General features: G+C 37.1%; 1 protein-coding gene across 2 annotated transcripts in view; it reads right to left on the reverse strand.

Annotated features, from left to right (window-relative positions):
* Nucleotides 1-25,441, reverse strand: part of nyap1 (neuronal tyrosine phosphorylated phosphoinositide-3-kinase adaptor 1) — a 76,226-nt gene that overhangs the window by 26,898 nt on the left and 23,887 nt on the right. For both annotated transcript variants that reach the window (XM_087253746.1, XM_087253747.1), the window contains one exon: nt 6,585-6,831. In XM_087253746.1, coding sequence (XP_087109872.1) covers nt 6,585-6,769 — 185 coding nt within the window. In that variant the 5' untranslated portion in view covers nt 6,770-6,831. The remainder of the gene's footprint in view (nt 1-6,584; nt 6,832-25,441) is intronic.

Here is a 25,441-nt window from a genome sequence, read left to right on the forward strand (position 1 = left end):
GCAAGCGCAGTAATTGCTTTAACAATACTGGGGCAAAATTATTATTTTTTTATATTTTAAAGACATAGTGCGGAAAAATATAATTTAACGCAGTGCTTCTTGTTTGGTTTAATACCTACTTTATGTTCTATCTCACCCAGGCAGTAAAGATCGCTGTTATTTTAAAAGAAACTATATCTTAAACGTGGCTATTTTGTATGAGGATGACAATTCACCGGAAGCCCTGGGGCTGGAGGACTGAAATTAAAAGACTGTGTGCAAATACCATATTTCTGTAACTAAATACTATTAGAAAACCATAAATCACCATTTATTTCACTTTAATATTTGCTACATTTTGTTTCTGACTGTAAATGACATAAAAATGTATATTTCACTGTCTTATAAAATCATGCCAATCGATCTAAAGTCTTTTAAACAACAAAAAAAAAAGAGTTATTTAAGTCATCTGGTACATTGCAGGGGTAACACGATCGCTGGCTCGAGCCTTGACTGGGTCAGTTAGCATTTCTGAGTGGAGTTTGATTGTTCTCCCCGTGTTGGAGTGGGTTTCCTCCGGGTGCTCCAGTTTCCCCCCGAGTTCAAACACATGCGCTATAGGTGAATTCACTAAACTAAATTGGCTGTAGTGTATGTGTGTGAGTAAAAGAGTGTATAGGTGTTTCCCAGTGTTGAGTTGCGGCTAAAAGGGCATCCACTGCGTAAAACATATGCTAGATAAATTGGTGGTTCATTCCACTGTGGTGACCCCTGATTGATAAAGGGACTAAACCAACAAGAAAATTAATGAATGAATTTATACTGCAGAGAAAAAAATGCAATGTCAAATTTTTAGAATATTGTGTAGCCCTAATATATTTGTTTGCATATGTAGGTTTACATACACTCACAAAAATGTTTTTTTTTTTGCTGTTTGTTAAGACTACTTATTTAAAATGAGCTGAAACAACACAATTTTAGATTTTTTTTGACAACTTAATTGTTTTAAGTTCAATCTACTTAAATTTGTAAAATAATAATAATAAGTTAATATAATAAGTTAACCTAGATCCTTTATGTTTTCCCGACACAAATAAAAAAAATAGGTAGACAGTGGCACAAATAATGTTCCTTAAGAAACAGTTTTGTACCTTTGCAAAAGGTGTACCTTATATGGTACAGAAATGTCCTCTTATAACACTGTTCTGTACCTTTTATAGTACAATTGAAATGAAGGTACACAATTGTTCTCATAAAAAAGTCACATAAGTGTTGGACAACTCCTTTATTACAATATCTATAAAAATAAATATTACTGGAAAGGCTAAATGATTTATGAATAATTTCCATATTAAAACATGAATCATTTAAAAGCATTTGTTTAAAGAAACTCATAAGCATTAATTATTAAGTTATATAAAACCAAACAACTGCTACAACAAAACTATAGCTATTATAAACTAAATATTTACACATTTTTAATAAACATTTGGTAAGCATTTTCTGATTAATACAGTTTTATTTTTTATATCTGCACTTTTTGGCGTTTGCTTTTCACTTCGCATCTAAGCTATAAAAACTCCTGCATAAGCAAAGTGTTCATGCAAACATTTTAGTATTGTAGTCTCGTTACAATACTTTTGCATAATCCTATTTCTATTTTAACATAAAATGTAAATTAAATTAACTTTAAGGTGATAACAAAGGTATTGTGTAAAAATTGGAGAAAATATTTGTTTTATATTTTAGATGTAGAATGTATTTCTGTAACATTTTTGTAGAAAATGCTGTGAAATGTTTAGAAAAAAATAGATCTTTTGATTGATGTTAAAATATTTTTTATTCTTTATTGTAAACGGAAAAGCTGCATTTAAACGAACAAAGATAAATTAAAATAAATTGAGGCATTTTGGATAGAGCAAAATGCCTTTAAATAATTCCTGAAGTAACACATTTGACACTGTTAAGGTACAAAGTGTCTTGTCAGTGTAGCGGTGCCTTCATGGATCAGATTTGTAGCTTTGATGAAGGTCCAATATTGTGTCTGCAGGTTTTAAAAACCGAAGGTATATTTCAGTTTCCCATCGTACAAATCATGTCCTTAAAGGAACGAACTGCAAAGATACAAATTTGTATCTTTGTCCTAAGGTACAATTCTGTTCCATAAAAAGGTACTGCCCCAGTAACAAGGGTTTGTACCTTATTTGGTACAACATTGTACCATTTTTTTGAGTGTGTGTGGAACCCAGTATTTTTTCCACACACTCGATTTGTGTTGGGAAAACATGAAGTAATTAGATTAACTTTTTTTCCCCAAAATTTAAGTGGATTAAACCTAAAACATATAAGTTGTCACAAAAACTCAAGAATTGTGTTGTTTCAGCTCAATTTAAATAAGTAGTTTGAACAAACAGCAAGCATAATTTTTTTGAGTGTACATATGAAACACACATACACATGCATAAAACTATTTTATGCCAACACCTCACTTAATCGCATGGAAAACATACGTTTTTGTTCATTTGATTTATTTTTGCTCATAACTTAAGTATGTTTTGTATTTATGGTATTTATAATTACAGTGTAAAAGAAAAGAAAAGCAAAGAAAAAAAAGGAAAAGAAAAGAAATTTAAATGTTCAATAGCTAATCAGGGTCATATGTTGAATTATTGCATTGTGCTGATAAGTTTTGTTCAAGAAAGATTTTCAAAAACAGTTGTGCTGCAGAATCTTTTTATGACTAATCAAACAATATTTTGCAGGATCAGTTGAGAAACAAAAAAATATATTTTACAATTTTTTTTTTTACATTATAAATCCACTTGATGTCTTGTTGTCATTTTAAAGCATTTTTACTCAATAAAGGTAGTAAGTACATATTTGTTACAAGAACTTCAACAATCAATTTTAAACTTGAAGAGCATATTAAAGCCTTACGTCAATCAATGCACAACATAAATGCTCTATTTATTAAATAACTTGTGGCAAAAAAAAATGTAAATGTTTAAAAGAAGTGCCTCTGCCTGAAAACACTACGACTGCGAGTCATTTGAGGTTTCCTCTCTCAGCTGTAGATTTTGGGCTGTTTTCTTTCATCTGACACAGTGCTTCACATGGCAGAATGAAAGCTCAAAGGTACAGGGAACTGAAGCGATTCATGTCTGCTCTATTTCTGTTGTTTTGCTTAGGGCGGCACAACATGTGGCTCTGACATGGCTTTCTCCGAGTTGAGAGTTTAAGGACACATTAAAGCGCAGAATCGATCAAACTCCACTCATTCCTTCATTTGCTGTCACTCCAGCTCAAAGACTGACAGCAAGATGCGAGAAAAGACAGAGGAAAATGGGGAGAGATGGAGGAATGAATGAGAATCATCTGCATTCGGCAGCACAGAGGAGGATGGAGGGATTGAGTGGGAGGACGAGAGAGAGGAAACGGACAGATCCTCCAGACAGAGAGCGAGCATGCGTGGGTGACCTCTTGTGTATTGCTTTTGCGTCTGTGAAGGGGTAGAGAAGGAGGTGGAAGGAGTGGAAATAACTGCTTAAACATACCGGGCATGTTTGATGTGACCGTCTGCATGCATGAGCAGTTTATTCACAGGTGGCTGAAAGCTCAGGATGTGTCGTGGGCCCTGCGTGTGTCATGAATGTAGAACGCAGAGCGGATGAAAAGCGCTTTGATGTCCATTTTGCACAGGTGTCAGAGACAATCATCTAAATGCGCTTTCCTCTTCATCCACAAACACAGAGATGGAGATGGAGAGAGAAATGCAAAGAGGCGTAAAAGGTTGCAATCAATTCTGACCAGCTGAGAGGAATTACAGGAGGAATGAAGCACTCAGAAAGAAGCCGGTGGAAGAGGTAAACAAGGCACAGAAGAATATAGCAATGTGCAGAGTTACATGGGAATGTTAAGTGTTGAAGGAAGCTGAGGAAAACATGTTACATGCTATAGTAAATGCCATGTTACACACACACACACACACACACACACACAGACACACAGACGGCCTGTTTACAGCTTATTAAAATGGATTTTGTAGACGGCAAAGACATTTCTATTTAAGCATAGTGTTTTAGATAATTGTTACTACTTTCCCGATTTATTTGGGGGTAGGGTCTATGTGAAGGTGAGTGTTTGGCCTTTTTTTCCAGTTAATATTGTGAAACAGGCTCAGGCAATTAGGCAATTCACATATGAACATTAAATGTTGGACAATTTATCCGATTACATAAAACCATCTATAAGAAATCTAGGTTTCATCCTTGACTCTGCTCTTCTATTTAACAAGCAGACATATGCAGTAGTTAAATCTCGTTTTTTTTCCAGCTGAGATTATTAGCCAAGTAAAAGACTTTTTAACTCTTGCAGAATCTGAGAGAATAATCCATGCCTTTATATCATCACGCTTGGACTACTATAACTTCTTTTTTGTGGGTATTGGCCAATCCTATATAAATCGTCTTCAAGTGGTGCAAAATGCAGCCGCTAGCCTTCTTACTGGCACCCGCAAGTTTAGCCACATTACTCCAATCCTGCGCTCCCTAAATTGGTTGCCAATATGTTTTAAAATTGAGTTTAAAGTTTTAATGTATGTTTTTAAGGTTTTAAATGGCCTGGCTCCGACTTAAGATAAGATCTGTCTAATCTTATATCTGTCTAATAAAATATCTGGCAGATGTTCAAGGTTATTAAACCAGAAAACGCTAGTCGTCCCAAGACACAAATTGAAAAAAAGGAGATTGAGCTTTCCCAGTAGTAGGTCCTAAAATGTGGAACGGGCTACCTATGTCCAATAAAACAATTTCCAATGAGCCTTGGTTCAGAGGGAAACTTAATCTACACCTCTTAAAAGAGCTTTTAATTTGGGAAAAAAATTTATCTTCATGGATCCAAAATGGATTACATTTATTTATTCCCTCAAAATTCAATACCCCATAATGACAATGTGAAAAAAAGATTTTTTCAAATTGTAACAAATTTATTAGAAATAAAAAGCTGAAAAATCACATGTACAGAAGTATTCACTGCCTTTGCCGTGAAACTCTAAATTGAGCTCAGGTACATTTTGTTTCCACTGATCATTCTTAAGATGTTTCAGCAGGTTAATTGGAGTTCACCTGTGGCAAATTCAGTTGATTGGAAATAATTTGAAAAGGCATTCACCTGTCTATATAAGCTCCCAGGGTTGACAGTGCATGTCAAAGCACAAACCAAGCATAAGGACAAAAAATGTCTTTAGACCTCCGTGACAGGATTGTCTTGAGGCACAAGGCTGGAGAAGGTTACAAAAAAAAAATTTTTGCTGCTCTGAAAGTTTCAATGAGCACAGTGGCCTGCATCATCCATAAGTGGAAGATGTTTGGAACCACCAGGACTCTTCCTAGAGCTGGTTGGCCATCTAAGCTGAGTGATCGGGGGAGAAGAGCCTAAGTCAGAGCCTATCTGAGTGACTCTGTCTAGTTTTTAGGTTTGTACAGCACAATGGTCAACAACTGTTGTTTTATTGTGCTTTATAAATAATAAACTAAACTAAAATTAAAGCACAACGTTGATTAAAGTCACTTTTTTTGTGGACAAATGAATTCTCATAGATTCATAAAATTTACAAAGTTCTTGGTCCCTTTCTGGTCTTTTAATTCTTCACGAGCCTATAAATATTTTTATTTGTGTACTGAAAATCAACAAAGGTCTCACGAGTTTGAAAGCACATGAGGGTGAGTAATTAATGTTTTTGGGTGAACTATTCCTTTAAGACTTTTTCATATTTATACAGTGATAAATAATTACCAGCACAATTTTAATATTATCCTATTAATGAAATTTAATCATTGATACATGATTAATTAAAAACGTGTAGCTGTTTTATAAATAAAAGTAAAAACATATGAATAATTCTATTTATCAGTACGATAATTTCACAAAAATAAAAACAGATTGTCAAGTACTCCAGCTGTTTTTGACTACTGTTCGCGTCTGCTGATTTACTTGTGCACCAGAGAAGGCTGCGCTGGAATAATATATCATGCTCTCTTTCTCTTCTGTATCTCTGTCTGTCAACCAGAAAAGAAGATTTGGATGCTTTGCATAAAATATGAAAGACAAATGTCTCTATTTCAGAGTTAAGACCACTCTTAATCGTTTCATGTTCCTGAATCTTGCTGCTCCCCTCTCTCGTCTCTTTTATAATCTTTTTCATTCCACTCTCCTCCCTCCTCATTCACCTTTTTCTCACCTTCTCTATCGAGTCAGGATTTTACTAATCTTCCTCTCCCTCACTTCTTTCCTTTACCTTTCACCGAAGCTCTCCAATGCATGCATGCTTTTTTTGCCTAGGTTTTTTGTTTCTAGTCCAAATAACAAAAAATTCTTAAATCAAGAAGCATTTTCTAGACAAGCAAAACATACATAGTCTTGTTTTCAGAAATAATAAGTCAAAATTAAGTGAGTTTTTCCTTAAAACAAGCAAAACAATTGTACGGCAAAAGAAAAAACAAGATCATTTTCTAAAATAAATCTAAGAAAAGCTTTTTCTGCGATGCAATCCTTTCTTTTCTTTACTTTCTTCATTGTCTTTCAGCTTTATTTCTCTCGCTGGTTACCTTTTCTTGCCCTCCTGATCTCGGTGTCTCCAGTCCAGTCGACTTTTGCGGTACAACAGGTTCATGTCGCCACGTTGATGCTCCTCCTCACAACCAATCACAGCGCAGTGCAGCCACTGGCCCCGCCTCTCTATGTCACGCAGGAAATTCTCCACCGCCACATCCTGGGCGGAGCCAGAGCTCATGGTATAGAGGACCAATCAGGAGCAGGGGGATGGATTTAAAAGCTTTCCCCCGTCCCAGTTACCTGCAAATGAGAGAAGTGAAGGTTAGCTGGCATTTTCATTGGCATGCAAATTAATTCCAGTCTTTCTGATAACATAAAATCCCCAGCGTCCAAATGAACTGAAACAATTAACAGAGCACAGACGCTTAGTGAAAGTGCTTTACTCAGCAATCTCTATATCTCTACGCCGCATTCTCTGCTGCTCTTTAGTGTTGCTCTTTTTTAATGTGGAAAAGTGAAGGGAGTTTGGATTAAGTGTCCATTACAGAGGGTCTAATGCTCAAGTCCCATCTCCCTCTGGACGCAACTCACTAAAAACTGAGAGGAAAAGTGCCTCAGACAGGAGAAGAGAAGAAGCAGCTGTTTATATTCCCTTTTGACCGTAAGTGGGATTATAACACATTATAGCACATTAAAAAACCATTAAAAGCTTATTTTTATATATATATATAAAATGCATAAATGTGTGTCTAAAGTTACCAAATGTCTATTAATGTATCAAATTCCTAAAACAAACACAATCACCAATTCCTTCAGCTTAGTCTCTCTATTAGGGATTGCCACGGTGGAATGAATCCCCAATTATTCTGGCATATGTTTTATACCGCTGTTACAACTTTTCGATGTTAATCTAGGGAGGAAAAGGAAATCATGCATTAACCAAAATACTGCCAAAAATAAAGAATAATTTATTATACAAAAATCTAAGATATACAGAAAATGTTAATAATAAAGAAGAAGAATATAGATAACAACAAGCGACCACAAAAGGTAAATTATATACAATTTATACCACAAAATAATCCAAAACCAATAAACCCTGCAGGCGAAGAGGCTAAAAGTGACGCTAAAATCAAACAAAATAACAAAACCAAAAATTAGTTACCAAAGCTTAGTATAACCCTTTTACCAAACTGAAAACAAAATAATCTAAAGGTAGTTTCTGCAACTCTGCACTGGGAAACACCTATAAACTTTCTCATTCACACACTCCTACACTCCGGGAAATGTAGTTTATTTAAATAATTTATAGCACATATCTGTGGATTGTAGGGGGAAACCGAAGCACCCGGAGGAAACCCCCATTAACACGGGGAGAACATGCAAACTCCACACAGAAATGCCAACTGGCCTAGTCGGTACTCAAACCAGTGACCTTTTGTTGTGAGGCAACCGTGCTAACCACTAAGTCACTGTGCCGCCCCAATTTAAAATAAAAATGTAAAATATAAATATGTAATTAATACATTACTGTTAATATTAACTGCTATTTCTAGCTTCACTGACAAGAGAAATAACACTAGTTAGGGTGTCCTTCTGAAATCAAAGTCTTCTCCCAAGACAGCACACTAAATATGAATATTCCACTTTCAGGCAAATATCTGTAAGTGTGAACTTGTTAATTATTATTATTGCTGTTATTGCAGAATTCTTGATTTATTTCGAAAATGAATGAAACAAACTCTAAATATACTAAACCAAATAATTAATTGTGTTTCCATGTTTCCTTCACTAGCTGCAAATTTATAACATCTGTGCAAAATTAGAAAATTTATTCAAATTAATACATCCTATGTTTTAAAGAGATTGAAATCATCAATTCCTGCTACACCAGAACTATATATCTATATTAAAAATATATGCAAACTTTCCACAATCCGCACCCCTCAAACCCCCAATAACTGTCAGGTTCACCAGCAATCTAGGCTTAGCAGATCACTGGAAAACAAGTAATATCACCAGGACTACAATTCTCTCATGATTTAAACTACAACTCCCAGAAGCACCCATCACTCCTGTTATAGCTGTCAAGCATTCAGATGACACAAACACACACAGTTGAAGCTCATGATTGACTTATTATTTGAACTATTTATACATCTCACATTCTCACACACTTTGCTGAGTCTTGTTCACTTTTAATCTGTAGCATTACAAAGCGTTAAGCCGATTTTCCACTGAACACGACAAACAACAAGCGACAGACCGGTTGTTCATTTCCAGTGGAGTTCTGATCATCTCCGTATGTGGAAAATTTGAATCCGATTTGAGCTGTGGATACATTGAAATATTTTAACTCCTGCAACTCCGTATGTAACCGGCGGACCGGATGTTATGTATTTCAGTGTTGTCCAAGCAGGTCCGTGAGCGCAAGATGAAAAATGCTCGTTTTTATTGTTTTGTTTAGAATCAGAAAAAGTCTATATTTAAAAAAAAAACATTTCTATTCATAAATGAGCAATAAAAATAGAATTTTTTAATGTTGTCTTCATATTCCCTTCAAAATATTTAGCTATCTATGAGTTTCTAGTATTCATTCATTTAACCATGGCAAACGCACAGAAAATAAAGGCTGTTGCTTTTGCTCTCCTTTATTTCGGACACTGCTGTCTAGATTTTCTGTGTTTTGGTCCTTGTCTTGTTTTCTTGTTTTCCTTTTATTGATTCATTGCCACCTATACTGACCATTCGCTAGTGGTGGGCAAAGCGAAGATTTATGAAACACTGAAACAGTTGAAGCAATTGTGTTGAAGCTTCAAAACATTTCGAAACCCATCTCTACAGTGATGCCTAATGGTAATGTTTTATGTATTGCTCTGGAACAGCTTTAGCAAAGAAACAGTTCAGCAAATTGAGTTATTAAACCCCACATTATAGAGTTGAGGTTTCAAATGATAGAGTAATACTGAGAGTTCCACACTAGCATTCAGGGATGATGAGTTTGAATCCAGGGAGATACAGCTACATATATTCGTTTTTAATGCTCTGTTTCTGTAACATGTTTTGTTTTAACATTGGTCTGACATCCGAATGAACACGTTGTAATTAAATATGTCTTGTTTTGGTCATGAAAGAGTAACATTATGAAAATAAATAAAGTCATAGTTTCAAATTATTTGTACTTTGCATTTGTCAGAATTCGAACCCGGGCCATTTGCAGCAAAGCAGATTTAAACGCAGATTTGCCAGGTCTCGAAACGTTTCTGAAATGACCAATGCTTAGAATCGCTTCCGTCACCTAGTGTTTTAAAACACTTTAGTCACAAGACCTGGGTGTTTCGGATCATGCTTCAGCACACCGTTTCGAACACACTTTCACTACAGGATCTTGACACTGTCGAAACATAAGTTTCACGTCAGCTATCCCTACCATTCGCCTTTTTTTACTACCAATCTTGGATTACTTTTATGCTCCTGTTTGCTACCCGTTTGACCGTTGCCTGTCTGACTACTTCTATTAGGGTGTACTCACACAAGATACAGTTGCCTTGAATTGTGACAAAGGGCGATTGTTCCCTCTCCCCTCTCCCCCAATACCCTGCACTCAAATTGTATTTTGCCTTCCAAATCTAAGCACGCTTCTTCATAGGTGATGCGGCTGTTCAGCTTAACAGAAAGAGCTCTCAGCACAGTGAAGATTGCTTTAGTTATATCATTTTAGTCATTTGGGAGGCGGTGACACGGTCAAGTATTTTGCAGAACAGATCCAAAACAGTTGACGCTCATAAATTATAAGAAATGTCTGAGGGGTTTATGTCTTTGATAAACTACGACAGTTTGCATTAATTGAAAGGAAAGAATGATAAATAAATCCATATGAAACAGTCCCTTAATAGTGGCATTGCATCTTCAGTTTCGGGCGCAGGCATGCTTTACACCCACACTCCAAGCATAAGTGACGAAGTACAAATACTTTGTTACTGTACTTAAGTATATTTTTCTGGTATCAGTACTTTACTCCAGTATTTATTTATTTTTTGGCAACTTTTTACTTTTACTCCTCACATTTTTACACAAATATCTGTACTTTCTACACCTTACATTTTTTTTACCATGGTTGTGACTTTCGTTTTAAATTTAGCAACAAATATTTTATTTACATAAAAATTTGAAATATAAGTTATTTTATATTAATGCATCATTAGGATGTGAGGTCTAGTTAATTACCTATTCTCACTCACTATCCTTCAGTTTAGTTCCTGATTTGTCAGGGGACCACAGTGTAATGAACCACCGTATTTTCCAGCATATGTTTTACACAGCGGATACTCTTCCAGCTGCAACCCAGTACTGGGAAACACCTATAGATACTCACATTCACACACACACACCTATACACTTCTGCCAATTTAGTTACTTATTATTTACCTATATATTGCATGTCTTTGGACTGTGGTTGAAACGAGTAATTTTTTACTTTTGTACATTTTTGAGGCGGTACTTTACTTTTAATTAAGTACAAAATTGTAGTCAATACTTCATCTTTTACCAGATTCGTTTTAAACATGAGTATCGTTACTTCTACTTAAGTAAAGGATTTATGTACTATTGCCTTGTCAAACCCAACAGAACCACACTCTGGCTCACCTCTTCCAACCAAGCCAGGGCCAGGCAACTGAACAGCGCCCGGGCCTGATTCGGACAACTCACATTTGTCAAATGAATTGGGAAGCACACCTTGGCACGGTTCGGACAGCATAGTGTGAGTGCACCCTTAATAAACGGCACATGGATCCTTAACTTCGTTGCCACTCGACTTCCTGGTAACAATAACTAAGTTTTGGCTTGGCTGATAACACTCAATATCCAATGATGCCATGCGATGCTGTGCTTGGTATTTTGAGCGCAATATTGGACTTTTGCTGACAATGCGCTGAAACGTACTAAAGATTTTTACTGATTATATTTATATTATCTTGCTTTATCACCTGTGCTAAAATAACATGACAGAAACACAGCCTAATACAATTACTCTTGCATTTATTTATTCATGCATTATATATTTTTGTTCTTTTTACAACAGGCCTGTGTCCCACCAGCTGGAAAACACTTGTCTTAAAACACTTGTCACACTTCCCGCCTTCAGAGCCATCTTGCACATTTACACATCACACACGTGATCTAAAGAGATGCAAATGTTCAGGTTGTGACTCTAAATCCTCCCCACTGCACGTTCATTTCCATCACAGCGGCCTGTAAAGGGCATGTAGCATCTCTCTCTACGAGAAGAAGATCTGAGTAAGCATGAGAAGCTCAGCTGGCTTCAGGCCCCCGGGCTGCCCCGGCTGTGCCTGTGTAAATCTGCAGTCCGTAATGCAGGCTGTCACATGTAGTACACAGGCATTCTGGCAGCAGAGAGAACAAGCTTGCAAGAGAAGAAGAAGAGAGAGAGAGAGAGAGAGAGAGCCCATTTGAGCTGCTTGTTGTGGGGCAGATATTGTACAGAGTGCTCAGAGTTTGAGTGCCGGGTAGTACAAGAGAGAGCTCTGATTGGCTAAAAAGGATACAGCTGTCAACTGCTGTGCATTTCCAGTGTTTTTCCAGCATGGAGAGAAAGGGAAAGTGCGGAAGACAGAGAGAAACATGAACTGAGAGAGATAGAGAGCAATGACGAGAAGAAGGTGAGTGGGTTAGCGGAGTGTGTTGCTGAATGTGCAGATATAGGTGGACGTCAAGCGCATCAGCAGTATTGCTAGGTAACAGGAATATAATGTTTTCACACAGTTTTATTGTCCTGTAGAGAACAAACACATTGAATACGCACATACATGCCACATAATGATTCATGTGCATCCAGGCACCTACTTACGCAGTCATGCATCGCTAACTGGTTCATAAAGTCACACACGAGCAAGCACGAAACGCAAACACGCAAGCGGGTGAGGATGATTTGTATCACACGTGTAGTTTTACTTCCAGTCTTTGCCCAAGTCAAGGAAGAGCTATGAATGAAAAATAAATGAATTTATATAATTACTCATTAAACCCATGCCTGCAAGTTAAACTTCATGCTATCTGGGTCAGATCTTACAGTAGAGGAGAGCTGAAGGCAAATATGGAGCAATACAGAGTCCCACACTGATGTATACGGCTTAGATTTGACTTAACATCGCACCTCCTGCAAATTAAACTGCATGAACTGAGACTGACACTTTATCAACATAGATCCTGATAAAGATTATTTTATATGTAACAACATATATAACACATTTTTTGGAACATATAGAAGTAAAAAAGTCCTGCAAAGTATGTAGGATTTGCTAGTCAGCACGATGGCTCAGTTGTTAACACTGTTGCCCCACAGCAAGAAGGTTGCTGGTCATGGGGAGTCCGGGCTGAGCCAGTTGGCATTCCTGTGTGGAGTTTGCATGTTCTCTCTGTTTCACGTGGGTTTCATCCAGGTACTCGGGTTTCCCTTACAGTCCAAAGACCTGCATAGTTTCCCAGCACTAGGAGTTTGTGTACTCTCTACATTTTTTGCCATTATTTTCTTGCGGTTGCAGGGCATCTGCCACATAAAATGCCACATATGAGTACATCTGACTAATTGATAGTTCATTTTGCTGTGGCAACTCTTGAAAATTAGGGATTAAACCAAAGGAAAAAGATTTGCTCTTATTCAATTAATAGATTTGTCTGTTTAAAGTGTTAAAGTATTGAGAACGACTTCAACATTCTACAACAATTATTGATATTATTTTATTTCATACACACTACACTACATGACAAAAGTCTTGTCATCTATTCCAGTTGTAAAATCAACAAATAATAACTTGACTTCTAGTTGTTCATCTTGAAAGTGGCAGAAGGTAGATTTTTCCAATGAATCATCTGTTGAACTCCATTCCAATCATCACAAATACCGCAGAAGACTTATTGGAACCCGTGAAGGTAAAGGAAAAATCATGGTTTGGGGTTACATTACATATGGGTCATGCGAGAGATCTTCAAAGTGGATGACAACATCAACAGCCTGAGGTATCAAGACATTTGTGCTGCCCATTACATTACAAACAACAGTAGAGGGCAAATTCTTCAGCAGGATAGTGCTCCTTCTCATACTTCAGCCTCCACATTAAAGTTTCTGAAAGCAAAGAAGGTCAAGGTGCTCCAGGATTGGCCAGCCCAGTCACCAGTAATGAACATTATTAAGCATGTGGTCAGATGATGGAGGAAGCATTGAAGATGAATCCAAAGTATCTTGAGGAACTCTGGGGGTCCTTCAAGAATGCTTTCTTTGCCATTCCAAATGACTTTAATAATAAGTTATTTGAGTCATTGCAGAGATGTGTGGATGCAGTCCTCCTTGTCACATAGGCGACAAGACTTTTGGCAGGTAATGTATTGTGTTTGTGTGCTATTTTTGGTTTATATGGTACATTCATTAATTTAATGAAAATCTTAAAACATAAGTCAGACAGAAGATAGAACTTAGTGATTCTTGACATATTACTGTTCATAAAAATACTTTTACTACTATTACGGATAAGCTGTCAGGCTCTTGGATATCATTTACATTTTCTCTGTTTGCTTAGACTCATTTGTCACTCTAAGGCAAAATGCAAAATGCAAAAAAAAATTCTAAATTCTTTTTATTCCACTGCAAAAAGTGATATAAAATATGAATAACAAAAAATATACATGATACAATTATAATGGGCTTATGACAATCCTATTTATGGCAGAATAATGACAATTTATGTTTTCTTGATAATGTCAAGTTGTCATGATACTGACAGGTTGTGATGCATTTGTTTAGTCAAGTTGTCAAAACAAATACATCTCAAACTATGTCAGCTTTTCTTTTAAAAATGACATAACTGAGCGCATGGCACTTAATACATCTATAAAATCACCTTTATAATCATGAGGTGAAGTAATGTGACTAGGACGATGTAATGATAGTCTTATGAGCACCCCTTCAAGTAAACTGTTACCTATAGTCTTATTCTTTCTGAACTGTATACTAATAGGGTTTAACTACATTTATTGGTAGTGTGTCAGTTCCTTAGTCTTACAGTATTTTTACATTTTGCTCATTTGAGAGTAACAGAGCTCTCAGCCAAGGGATGGAGATTTGAGCAGAGCACTTACACACCTGCATTTATAGTGCACATCCATTAATATGATTTAGAAAAGTGAGCTCACTGCACTGTCAAGTTACGGACACTGAAACATTTTAGTCAGTTAATTATGATTTACTCTAGGCTTAAACCTATCAGAACTTAGCCCAACGCTGCTGCAATCATTAAACATTCACACTAGGAAACAATTTTTTCAAATGTGCAAGAGATTTATTTGTTTTTATGTTTATTACGGACATACTGTCTAAACAAAAGCTTTAATCACACGCTTTTTATACTGTCGAGACCCATATAAAATTCAATAAAAGAAATACGAGTAGAAAAAATACGATTGTTATCTACAAAAATAAAGCATTGCTATCAAGGTGGAATACTGATTCATATGGCACACAAAACTGAAAGAACATCAGTGTAGTTGTCATCTGTTTAGAAAAATTTCAGAAGGTTTTCACAATTAGTTTGCATTGCTTGCTTTAATGGCATGCCTGGTACCAAAGACTTCATGGCAGAAAACTCCTTTGTATGGAAGAAAGATGATCATGGCTGATATATTTCTTTATGTACCTTTAAAAGGCATCACTATGCTGATGCTTTACCCCAATTTAACAATTATAGTAAGTCAACTTAAGTGTTCTAGTTATGCCAACTTAACATTTAGTTACCCTAATTTAATCTTTTTAGTTCTCATAACTTAATTTTTTTCTTGTTACCGCACCTTAACGTTTAACCGCAGATTCATTTTTGTACTTACTCAAACTTGATTTTTTAGTTCTCAAAACTTATATTTTCAAGTTACTCCAACTTATCTTTTCTAGTTAACCCAACTTAACTTTTCTAGTTCTGCAAATGTAACTTTGCCAATCTGTTAAACACAACCTGCATCAGCAAACTTTCTAATTACACTAAATAAATAAATAAAACAAGGTCAAACTAAATCAGAAAAAGGTAGGGCTGTATAATATTGGGGGGAAAAAACTGCCATTGCAAAACTTTGTTTTTCAGTGATATACAGTTGTAGATTGAAATAATTTTTTTTCAAAATTTTTCAAGAAAGTTGTTTAAGTGATAGATCTTTTCAACATATTTTTAAACATAATAGCTTTAAAAACTCATTTCGAATAACTATGTTTTTATTTTTTCTTCAATGCGGAAGTGCGCTCGTTTTTGTGATTGTTTTAGAACTTCCGATTCAGTTGTCTGTGGGAGAAATGACAAGAAGTAATAAACGACAGAAAACTTTTAAACTATTTGCTCAACAAACAAGTGTTTGCATGACTATACAGACAAAATAGAATAATATAATAAAAAAAAAATATATCAGTCTGCAACATCAAGCAGCAAAACGAGCTGTTTTTAATGTCTGAAAATGAATGGAAGTGAATGAGACCGGAAGTCTCCAGCCAAAAACATTCAAATGTCTGCGACGGCTTGTACACGAATATGGTGAATACTAGTTATTTTCCAAGATACTAGCATAAAGCTTAAAGTGCAATTAAATGTACAAAATTAATTAGGATATTAGGGTTAACTAGGCAAGACAGGTTAATTAGGCAAGTCGTAGAACAAAACACTAATACATTCTGTAGCCAATCGATAAAACAATTCTTAAAGGGGTTAATAATATTTTTCATTTTTGGTTTTATTTCAGCCAAACTTGAAGAAATGAATATTTCCCCAAAGTAAAAATATAATATTAAATACTGTGGAAAATGTCCTTGCTATTAAACATCACTTCGGAAATATTTGAAAAATACCCCTCGATTCATTTCCCTAAAAGACCCCATCACACACCACACCTTTCACTAAAGTTTTCCAGCATTCTTTGTGACCACAATTCAACAAAACTATGAATGAAGAGTTCAGCCTATAACATATACCATTATTCCACCTTTTCATGTTTCTCCATCCTCCCACACGTCCTCCTGCCTCCACAATATCTGCTGAAACAGCCACAGAGGCATCTGCACTCTGAAACACTTTTCAAGTGGCCATCATTTGCAGCTCCACCAACACTGACACTACCCACCTCCCGATGATGACTGTCTCACATCTCAACATATTCTAATGTTTCTTGAGGCTTTGAAACAGTCAATCAAACACTCCTGAACTCCAGGGTGCCATTTCTTAACAACCGCATTGTTTTACCTGAAAAATGGGCTAGCGAGACTCTGTTCACCCATGTTCCACACTTTAATGACATCAAGATAAGATCAATACAGGGCCTGAAATGATCTTGAGAACATGTACATGTCAAAAACCAATCATGAAACTTTGTGTATTCAAGGGTTAGTTCAACTAAAAAGGAAAATTGCGTTGTAATTACTCGCCGTCTTGTCATTCCAAAACCCTGGGACCTTCATTCATCTTCGGAACACAAAGATATTTCAGCTGAAATCTGAGAGCTCTCACATAGACAATAATGACCTTGAGACGCTCAAAGTCCAGAGCAGGAACCATTGTCAAAACATTCCATGTGACTTCAGTGGTTCAACTGTAACAGTACGAAGCTCCAAGAACACTTTTATGCACCAAAACAAACTCAGTAAATATGAATTTGTTTGACTATGTATCATATCAGAATGCGTGTTTACTACAGTCAATAACATTAAATAACACAGAAACACTTGTAGGCATTGAGGCTTTTCTGTTCAACTGTGTCGAGTTTCTTTGTCGTAATTTGAGTTTATGCCAGAATTGAGTGCGCCACTCTTCCTGGAGAAGTAGCTCAATGCCACACTAACTCAAGGAAGAAAGAATCAGTGAACGTTTAACAACTTTAATCGTAAACACAAATCAAAAGTGTCCATCTGAAGATCCTCAGGGAACTCAAACACTTGTTAAACAATCATGCCACTGGCTCTGACACACTCCCACAGCTCTCGACCCCGTCCACTTGTCACCGCTACCAAACCGACCAATCGCTAATCTTTTGCTCTGTGTTGCTGCAACATGTTATGTTACAATTTTTTTGAGAGGTGTGCATCAGGGTCCACGCCTGGCAAGGCACACAGTATGTGACTGTGTGAAGTCTATGCTAGACCTTTAGTGTGCACTATTTAGATCTTTCCCAGAAAGCAAAACTAATAAAAATGTAATTCAAATTAATCCATACAGTACATCCATTCATTTCAAAACTATTTAACTTGTTTTTTATCCGCTTGTCCCCAAACTTGTCAACATACACTCCGTCCATTTTACTTTACAAGTATCGGGTATCGTACTAGTATCGGGTTGGACCTCTTTTTGCCTTCAAAACTGTTTTAATCCTTTGTGGCACAGATTCAACAAGACACTGGAAATATTCCTCAGAGATTTTGGTTCATTTTGACATGATAGCATCATGCAGATTTGTCGCCTGCGCATCCATGATGCGAATCTCCCATTACATCTCATCCCAAAGGTGCTCTATTGAATTGAGAACTGGTAACTGCGGAGGCCATTTTAGTACAGTGAACTCATTGTCGTGTTTAAGAGACCAGTCTGAGATGATTTGCTCTTTATGATGGTGCATTATCCTGCTGGAAGTAGCCATCAGAAGATGGATACACTGTGGTCATAAAGGGATGAACATGGTCAGCACTAACACACAGTTAGGCTGTGGCGTTGACACAATACTTAATTGGTACTAATGGGCCCAAAGTGTGCCAAGAAAATATCCCCCACACTATTACACCACCAGCCTGAACTGTTGATACAAGGCAGGACGGATCCATGCTTTCATGTTGTTGATGCCAAATTCTGACCCTACCATCCAAATGTCACAGCAGAAACTGAGACTCAACAGACCAGGAAACGTTTTTCTAATCTTCTATTGTCCAATTATGGTGAGCCAGTGTAAATTGTAGCCTCAGTTTCCTGTTCTTAGCTGACAGGAGAGGCACCCAGTGTAGTCTTCTGCTGCTGTAGCCCATCTGCCTCAAGGTTCAACATGTCAGTAATTCTCAGTAGATCAGCAGTTTCTGAAATACTCAGACCAGCCCGTCTGGCACTAATAATCATGCCACGTTCATAGTCATTAAAATCACCTTTCTTCCCCTTTCTGATGCTCGGTTTGAACTGCAGCAGATCGTCTTGATCATGTCTACATGCCTAAATGCATTGAGTTGCTTCCATGTGATTGGCTGATTAGAAATTTACAATAACGAGCAGTTAAACAGGTGTACCTAATAAAGTGGCCGGTGAGTGTACTTTATGTGCTTTAATGTACATCCATTTAGCAGCTACTATATAAATAAATACAAACCCACGAAAAAAGAATAAAAACGTGACAGTTTTGTCAATGGATTTGATGCCATTCTCATTCTACATGTCCAGAAATGTGTGCTGAAGGCGAACCCAACACAGCAACTGTCATTCATAATCATATAATGTATTGATCGATACACATGTTTGTATAACACATGTGAGGTGTGGAGTATACAGGTTCAGTTTGCTGGCATGAAAATAGGAATCAATGAAAGCCCCCCAGGCTATGACTATATAGCAAGACAGACAGATATCTGGAGAGTTAACGTGTGTGGATATTCTTTTTCCTGGTGAGATTACATGAATATGTTTCCCTTAAACTTTTCCCCTCATAAACCCAACACCATGGATCAATACTCTCTACAACAAACAATATGACACTACCCAGAACATAAAGCCTGAGAAAACACAGATACTGTTACTTCACTAAAAACAGAGGCTATTACAAACAGATACAATTTCAAACGGCACAGAAAGTGACAGTCTAATACTGTAACTGACACCACATAAATAAAGGTGCACTTCAGTATGACAGCAGCAGATACAGCATTGAGAATGACTGATTCCATCAAGCTTACTGTATATCATACAACAACGTAAATATAAAGACGAGTCACTGGTGTGAAATACCTTTTTGCATTTACTACTTCATACACGGATCTATTTACACTTTATGCATTTTCACTGAGGCGGTTCATGCAAATGTAGATGAAAGACATTAGTTACAGACTGAATCCGATCACACAAACCACTTCAGAAGATAGTTAGAGATTCATTTTGGAAACTACAGGACAGGTATTCTTTGTTACATCTTGGAGTGATCTACATTACAAGTAGCTCCTACTGTGTTAAGCGTTGACATTACAGTTGAAGGCAGTTGTTAAATTTTCATTATTTTTCAGATATTTGCCCTCTGTTTAACATATATAAGATTTTTTTAAACACATTTAATAGCTTCAATTATTTTCCGTCGGCTTTGTCTCTTATTCATCATGGGCGCCATAGCGGAATGAACCGCCAACTCATCCAGCATATATTTTACACAGCGGATGCCCTTCCAGCTGTAACCCCCAGTACTGAGAAACACTCATACACACTCATTCACACAACTACACTCCAACCAATTTAGTTTATTCAATTCACCTATAACGCATGTCTTTGGACTGTTGGGGAAACTGGAGCATCTGGAGAAAACCCACACCAACACTGGAAGAACATGCAAACTTCAAACAGAAATGCCAACCGGTCCAGCCAGGACTACATTTAATAGCTTTAATTCACTAATTTCTAATATCAACTTATACATTTATTAATCTCAGGGTTTTTTTTTATGATCATACATTTTTACTAAGACACTAAAATGCCATTAAGTGTAACAAATGTGTATATAGCAAAACAAAAAACTAGAATTTTGAACAGAATTTCAACAATTTTTCTAATGACAGCAGCGCTAAAGCCAAATTAATGATCATCTTCTCCAGTATGTGATGTATTTGTGATTAGGGCAGCACAATATATTTTTTCAGCATCAATATCGCAATGTGATCATTCGCAATAGTCACATCGCGAGTATACACAAGGTTGGCTCTGGATTATATTTTACCATTTCTTAAGGTTTTTTTTTAAAGCATGTGACTGTTAGAGGGTTTTAAAAGCATTTAGGTCTATGAAATTGTACCATTTGCAACTTTGACAAATGAATAACGATCAATTTTATTGAAGATTATGCAGTATTATTTTCCATTTGATTATTAAATTACTGTATATCTGAATACATTTTAACTTAAATTACAGATGTAATTACATGCACATATTTAATCAAGCATAAGTACAATGTGAAAACACGTACTTACACAATAAGTACATTGTAATTAATTACCAACTTCCGTGTAAGTACATATTAGTTAAGGCCAGTGCTTAGTTTGAGCCAGATCTTACCGGCTCCTGTACCACTTTTGCGTGGTGAATACCTGCATGTGTGTGTGTGTGAGAGAGCGTGAATGAGTCTGAGTGAAAAACAGTGAGCAAAGTTGTGTTAACTGTGTGAGCCCACACACATAAAGGTAGCCACTTTCGACCAATCAGCTTTCTTACATTTACAATCACTCTCATTGGTTGGTGATTATTGTTTTGTGTGCAGTAAGCAGCGAAAAATAAATAATGGCATTTTTAAACCACAAGTAAATCAGATAATGAGCCTGATGAAAAGAGATCTTGACAAGATGAAAGTGAGCCAATGGATCAGGATAGTGGGAGACAGAAGCAAAGCGATCTTAAGTCTGCCAGAAAGCATGACGGAGAAGGTAACTGTGGGCTTTTCCTTTTAAAAATTAGACTGAGTGAGTCATTTTCGTTCGGTACATAATAGTGAACGGAATGTCAGTGGTGTTAGTAAGCTGAACATTGATGTTTTATACGATTTATGTTTGTAGCTACATGTTTGTTTGTTTGCTTGCTTTAAGCCATTGTTTACCCATAACGTTATATTGCACTAAATAATTAAAGACCATTGAGAAATGTGCTCATTTGTTTTGTATTAACTGCTTAGTAACATCATGCTCCAGGAAAACTGGAATTGTGTGGCGGACGTCGCTCACAGTTACTTTTATTCCCCGGTTTTGTTCCAGAAATTATCCATTTATAAATGAAGTACTGGTTAAGGCCCCTTAATATAAAGTTAGACCATACAATTCAACCCTCACTAGAAACCTGAGGCAAATGTTTAATGTAAAAGTACTATGTTAAGTATTTACCACGAGGAATGGCTGATGTGAAACTGACGTTTCTACACAGTGTCGAGATCCCGAAGCACAAGTGTTTCGAAACACTGCATCGAAGCATGATCCGAAACACTGATTTAAAGTGGACTGTGCGTGTTGTTTCTGTGCTTCAAATGACTTTTGGGTTTGAATCCCGATTTGTTCAAATACTCTGAAATCATGATTTTATGTATTTTATTAATGTTACTCTTTTCTGGTGTAGTCTAGTTAGGATACAGCTGCGTGTACGCCATCAATTTAGCATCATTTTTTGTAGCAGTGTAAAACAATAATTAATATTTTTACAGTACTGTGATGGTTGGGTTTAGGTTTTGGGTAGATGTTAATAAAATACAATGGGAAATGTAGTGAATAATATAAATAATTCTCGTCAACTTCTGGCCACAGAGGCAACGCAGTGGCGAAGTAAGTAGTGCTGTCGCCTCACAGCAAGAACTATGCTGGTCTTGGCTAGGTCAGTTGGTGTTTCTGTGTGGAGTTTGCGTGTTCTCTCTGCATCCGCATGGGTTTCCTCTGGGTGCTACACCCCACAGTCCAAAGACATGCAGTATAGGTGAATTGGGTAGGCTAAATTGTCCATATTGTATTTATGTGTGAGCATGAGTGTGTATGGGTTTCCCAGTGATGGGTTGAACAAAGCATTACCAACTGGTATTAAAGCATTTCAAAATAGCTGTGTCAGCCTGGACTCGAACCCACTATCCCTGCATGGTAGTCAGGAAACCCTTGCCACTCCACTAAATCACTTAAAGGTTCAACTCTACAAAGAGCGGTTTAATACCTGCATTTGCTCAACTTTTCTTTGTGGAAGCTGTTCCAGTTCAATACATAAGCACTAGGTGTCACTGTAGAGTGGGGTTTTGAATCGTTTCGAAGCTTCGACACATTTGCTTCGACTGTTTCAGTGTTATATGAAGCCTCGCTTTGCCCACCACTATTTACCACAATTCAAGAATTTTTAATTATGAAGACACAAGTTATGTCCTTGTAAACCACCTTAAAAGTACAACAATGTTGCACCCATGTCATTATACATATTTCTGTCCTTATAAACCACCAAAACCAGTACATACACATGCACATATAAGCACATTACATTCCTTCAGGCATTTCATATCAGGTGTAACAAAGTAAAAGACACATGCACACACATTAATATAGATGTGTGGGTCATAAGGTCAGATCATTCAAATCATTGAAGAACAGATGGGATATGCACATATCATATACACCCACACAAATACACACACAGAACAATACATCCACACAGAATAAACAAACACCCACACAGCAATAAAAATCACAGACGAAATCACAGCTTTACCCAAAATCTTTGTGTGTGCATTTGTTTGTGTGTGCGTGTGTGTGTTTGTGAAGTCACATAAGCCGTCCCTCACTTATTGTCCTGTCCCTCTACACTGCACCTGGCTGTTGTCATGGTGACCGGCCAGCTGCCGCGTTGGCAACTGCTCTACTGTCACTTCAGAAGCTCGGCGCTCTCGTGCCGAACGACAGAGTCAATGAGACACACAGACAGAGATGAATTAGATTTAAACACAGAGAAGAACAGGGGAGACAGAAAGGTGGAAATAGTGAGGAAGGAGGGCGGAGACCATATTTAAGAGGTTAAGGAAGGTTAAAGAGTCTGGCAGAAAATGCTTAGAGAGAAGAAGGGAAGGCAGAAATGAGCAAACAGACAGATGAGAACAGACAGACAGGAATAAAGGTGCCAATAATAAAAAAAGGGGGGGCTTCCACAGTGATGCCATAGAAGAACCTTTTTAGTTCCCTAAAGAACCTTTTAGTGTTAAGTTCTTCAAGCAGCTAGAACAATTCCAGCATCTAAAAATCAGCGTAAATCTTTTGTGGAATGCAACGGTTCCAGGCATCTTCATGGAACCATCGATAACAATAAGGAACCTTTACTTTAGGAGCGACAAGTGAAGAAGGATGACCGGGGGAGACAATGAACACGGGAGCGGGAACGAAAAACAGACGGAGAGGGAAGGAAGTGTGCTGTCGGGATGGGGGAGGGATGTGAAACCATGTCTCTCACACCAGTCACTGTGTGCGGTCTCCTAGCAACACTGTCTGCTGCCGTCCACATCCCTCTCTGTCTGTCTCCAGTCCTCTAGCTCACTGTAGCCTCCAGTCTGCATGTGTGTGTGTGTGTGTGCCTATGCATGTTCACTTTGCTTTATCAAACTCACTCAATCTGCTTATTGTTTTTAAATCACGCTCAGAAGCTCAGGCAGAGATAAAGTCAAAGACAGGAAAAATGACAGATGCAGCCAAGACGCATGCATGCTGGGAGTGCCACCCACAGGGAAATCAGTGGGTCCACCCACACCACAGCACCTGTGCTCATGTGTTAGCGACGTGTGCTCTGTGCGATTAGGGATAAACCTTATTCAGGTGTGACAATCAAGACGCAGTGCTTGTGTGGGGTAAAATATAATGGCAAAGGTTCTCACACTGTCTTCATTAACTCACCTGACATTCTTCTGTGGAACATTAAAGAAGAGAGGGCTGCAGGATACTGGGAAAATGTGTTATGTTGTTGATTGTTGCGATAACAATATTACTTATGATAACTTTAAAAATGCATTTCTATCAGCGATTAAAACAATATATTTGTGTATAACAATATTTGTGCATTGATCAAATTAAAATCAACATGTAATATAATTTTTCTAAGCTAATTTTCACATTTTGCACTACGTTGTTTAAATAGCAAATCTATTTATTTATATCTAAGGCGCATTGTTGGTGTGTTGTTATTTTGCCATGGCGCGATAAAGCTGACACTTAAAGGGAATGATAGATGATACTCTGATTGGTTTATTGAACATTGAGCTCAAAACCCACCCATAACTCATTAAGAGAATAAGCACAACCATGTTACACCATGCGGCGCAGCGCAAACCAAATTTTTCTGTTCTTAAAATAGCAAAAGTCACTCGACCCTAATGCTTTTGTGGCATGTGCTTTAGACTGTGCACCTAGATCATTAAAACAGAGCCATTAGACTTTAAAACACCATGAATGATCGAAAACCTTGGTGGAAATTTTGTTTTTTATTGGCCATTGTCCTTTTTCTCTTTGCATTATTATTTATTCTCAGCTCTGGCTTCAACTAACAGCACCTACTGTATGTGTAAGGATGAAGTTTGTAAATTCCTTGATCAGATTTGAATATGAACAAACTATTCATACAGAATGCTCTGCATATAAAATTAATTTAATATATTGCATTTCCCTGTGACTTGTATATTTTATATATTATTATCACAATAACAATAATTTTATGATATATTGTCCACCCCTTGAAGAAGATATTTTGAGAATTGTCCAATTTTGTCCATACAATGTCAATTCACGAAACTGCACTTAACGGATGCTTGACTGAATAAAACGTATTTGGCGTGCTGTCCCAGGAAAGAGTTCTGATCTTGGAAGGGTCTCGAGCCCAGGGCTCCCCTCTTAATCGGGAGAGAGGGGTCAGAGTTCAGGCCTGGTCCTGCAAAAACTCCCCATTCACTTCAAGAGAAGGCGGAGTGGAGTCGGGGTGGTGGAGTAACATGACCCAGGTATGATGATTTGGTTATTTATAAAGTTTCTTCTTACTAATTGGATGGATTTAAGATTGCTAATGCGAGACCAGACGTGTCAATGGTGACAGAATTTTCATTTTTGAGTTACAGACTGAAAATTCATCCATTAATTTTCTGTCGGCTTAGT

The sequence above is a fragment of the Danio rerio genome, chromosome 5 (assembly GCF_052040795.2).
Source record: "Danio rerio strain M-AB ecotype USA chromosome 5, GRCz13ab, whole genome shotgun sequence".
NCBI lineage: Eukaryota > Metazoa > Chordata > Actinopteri > Cypriniformes > Danionidae > Danio > Danio rerio.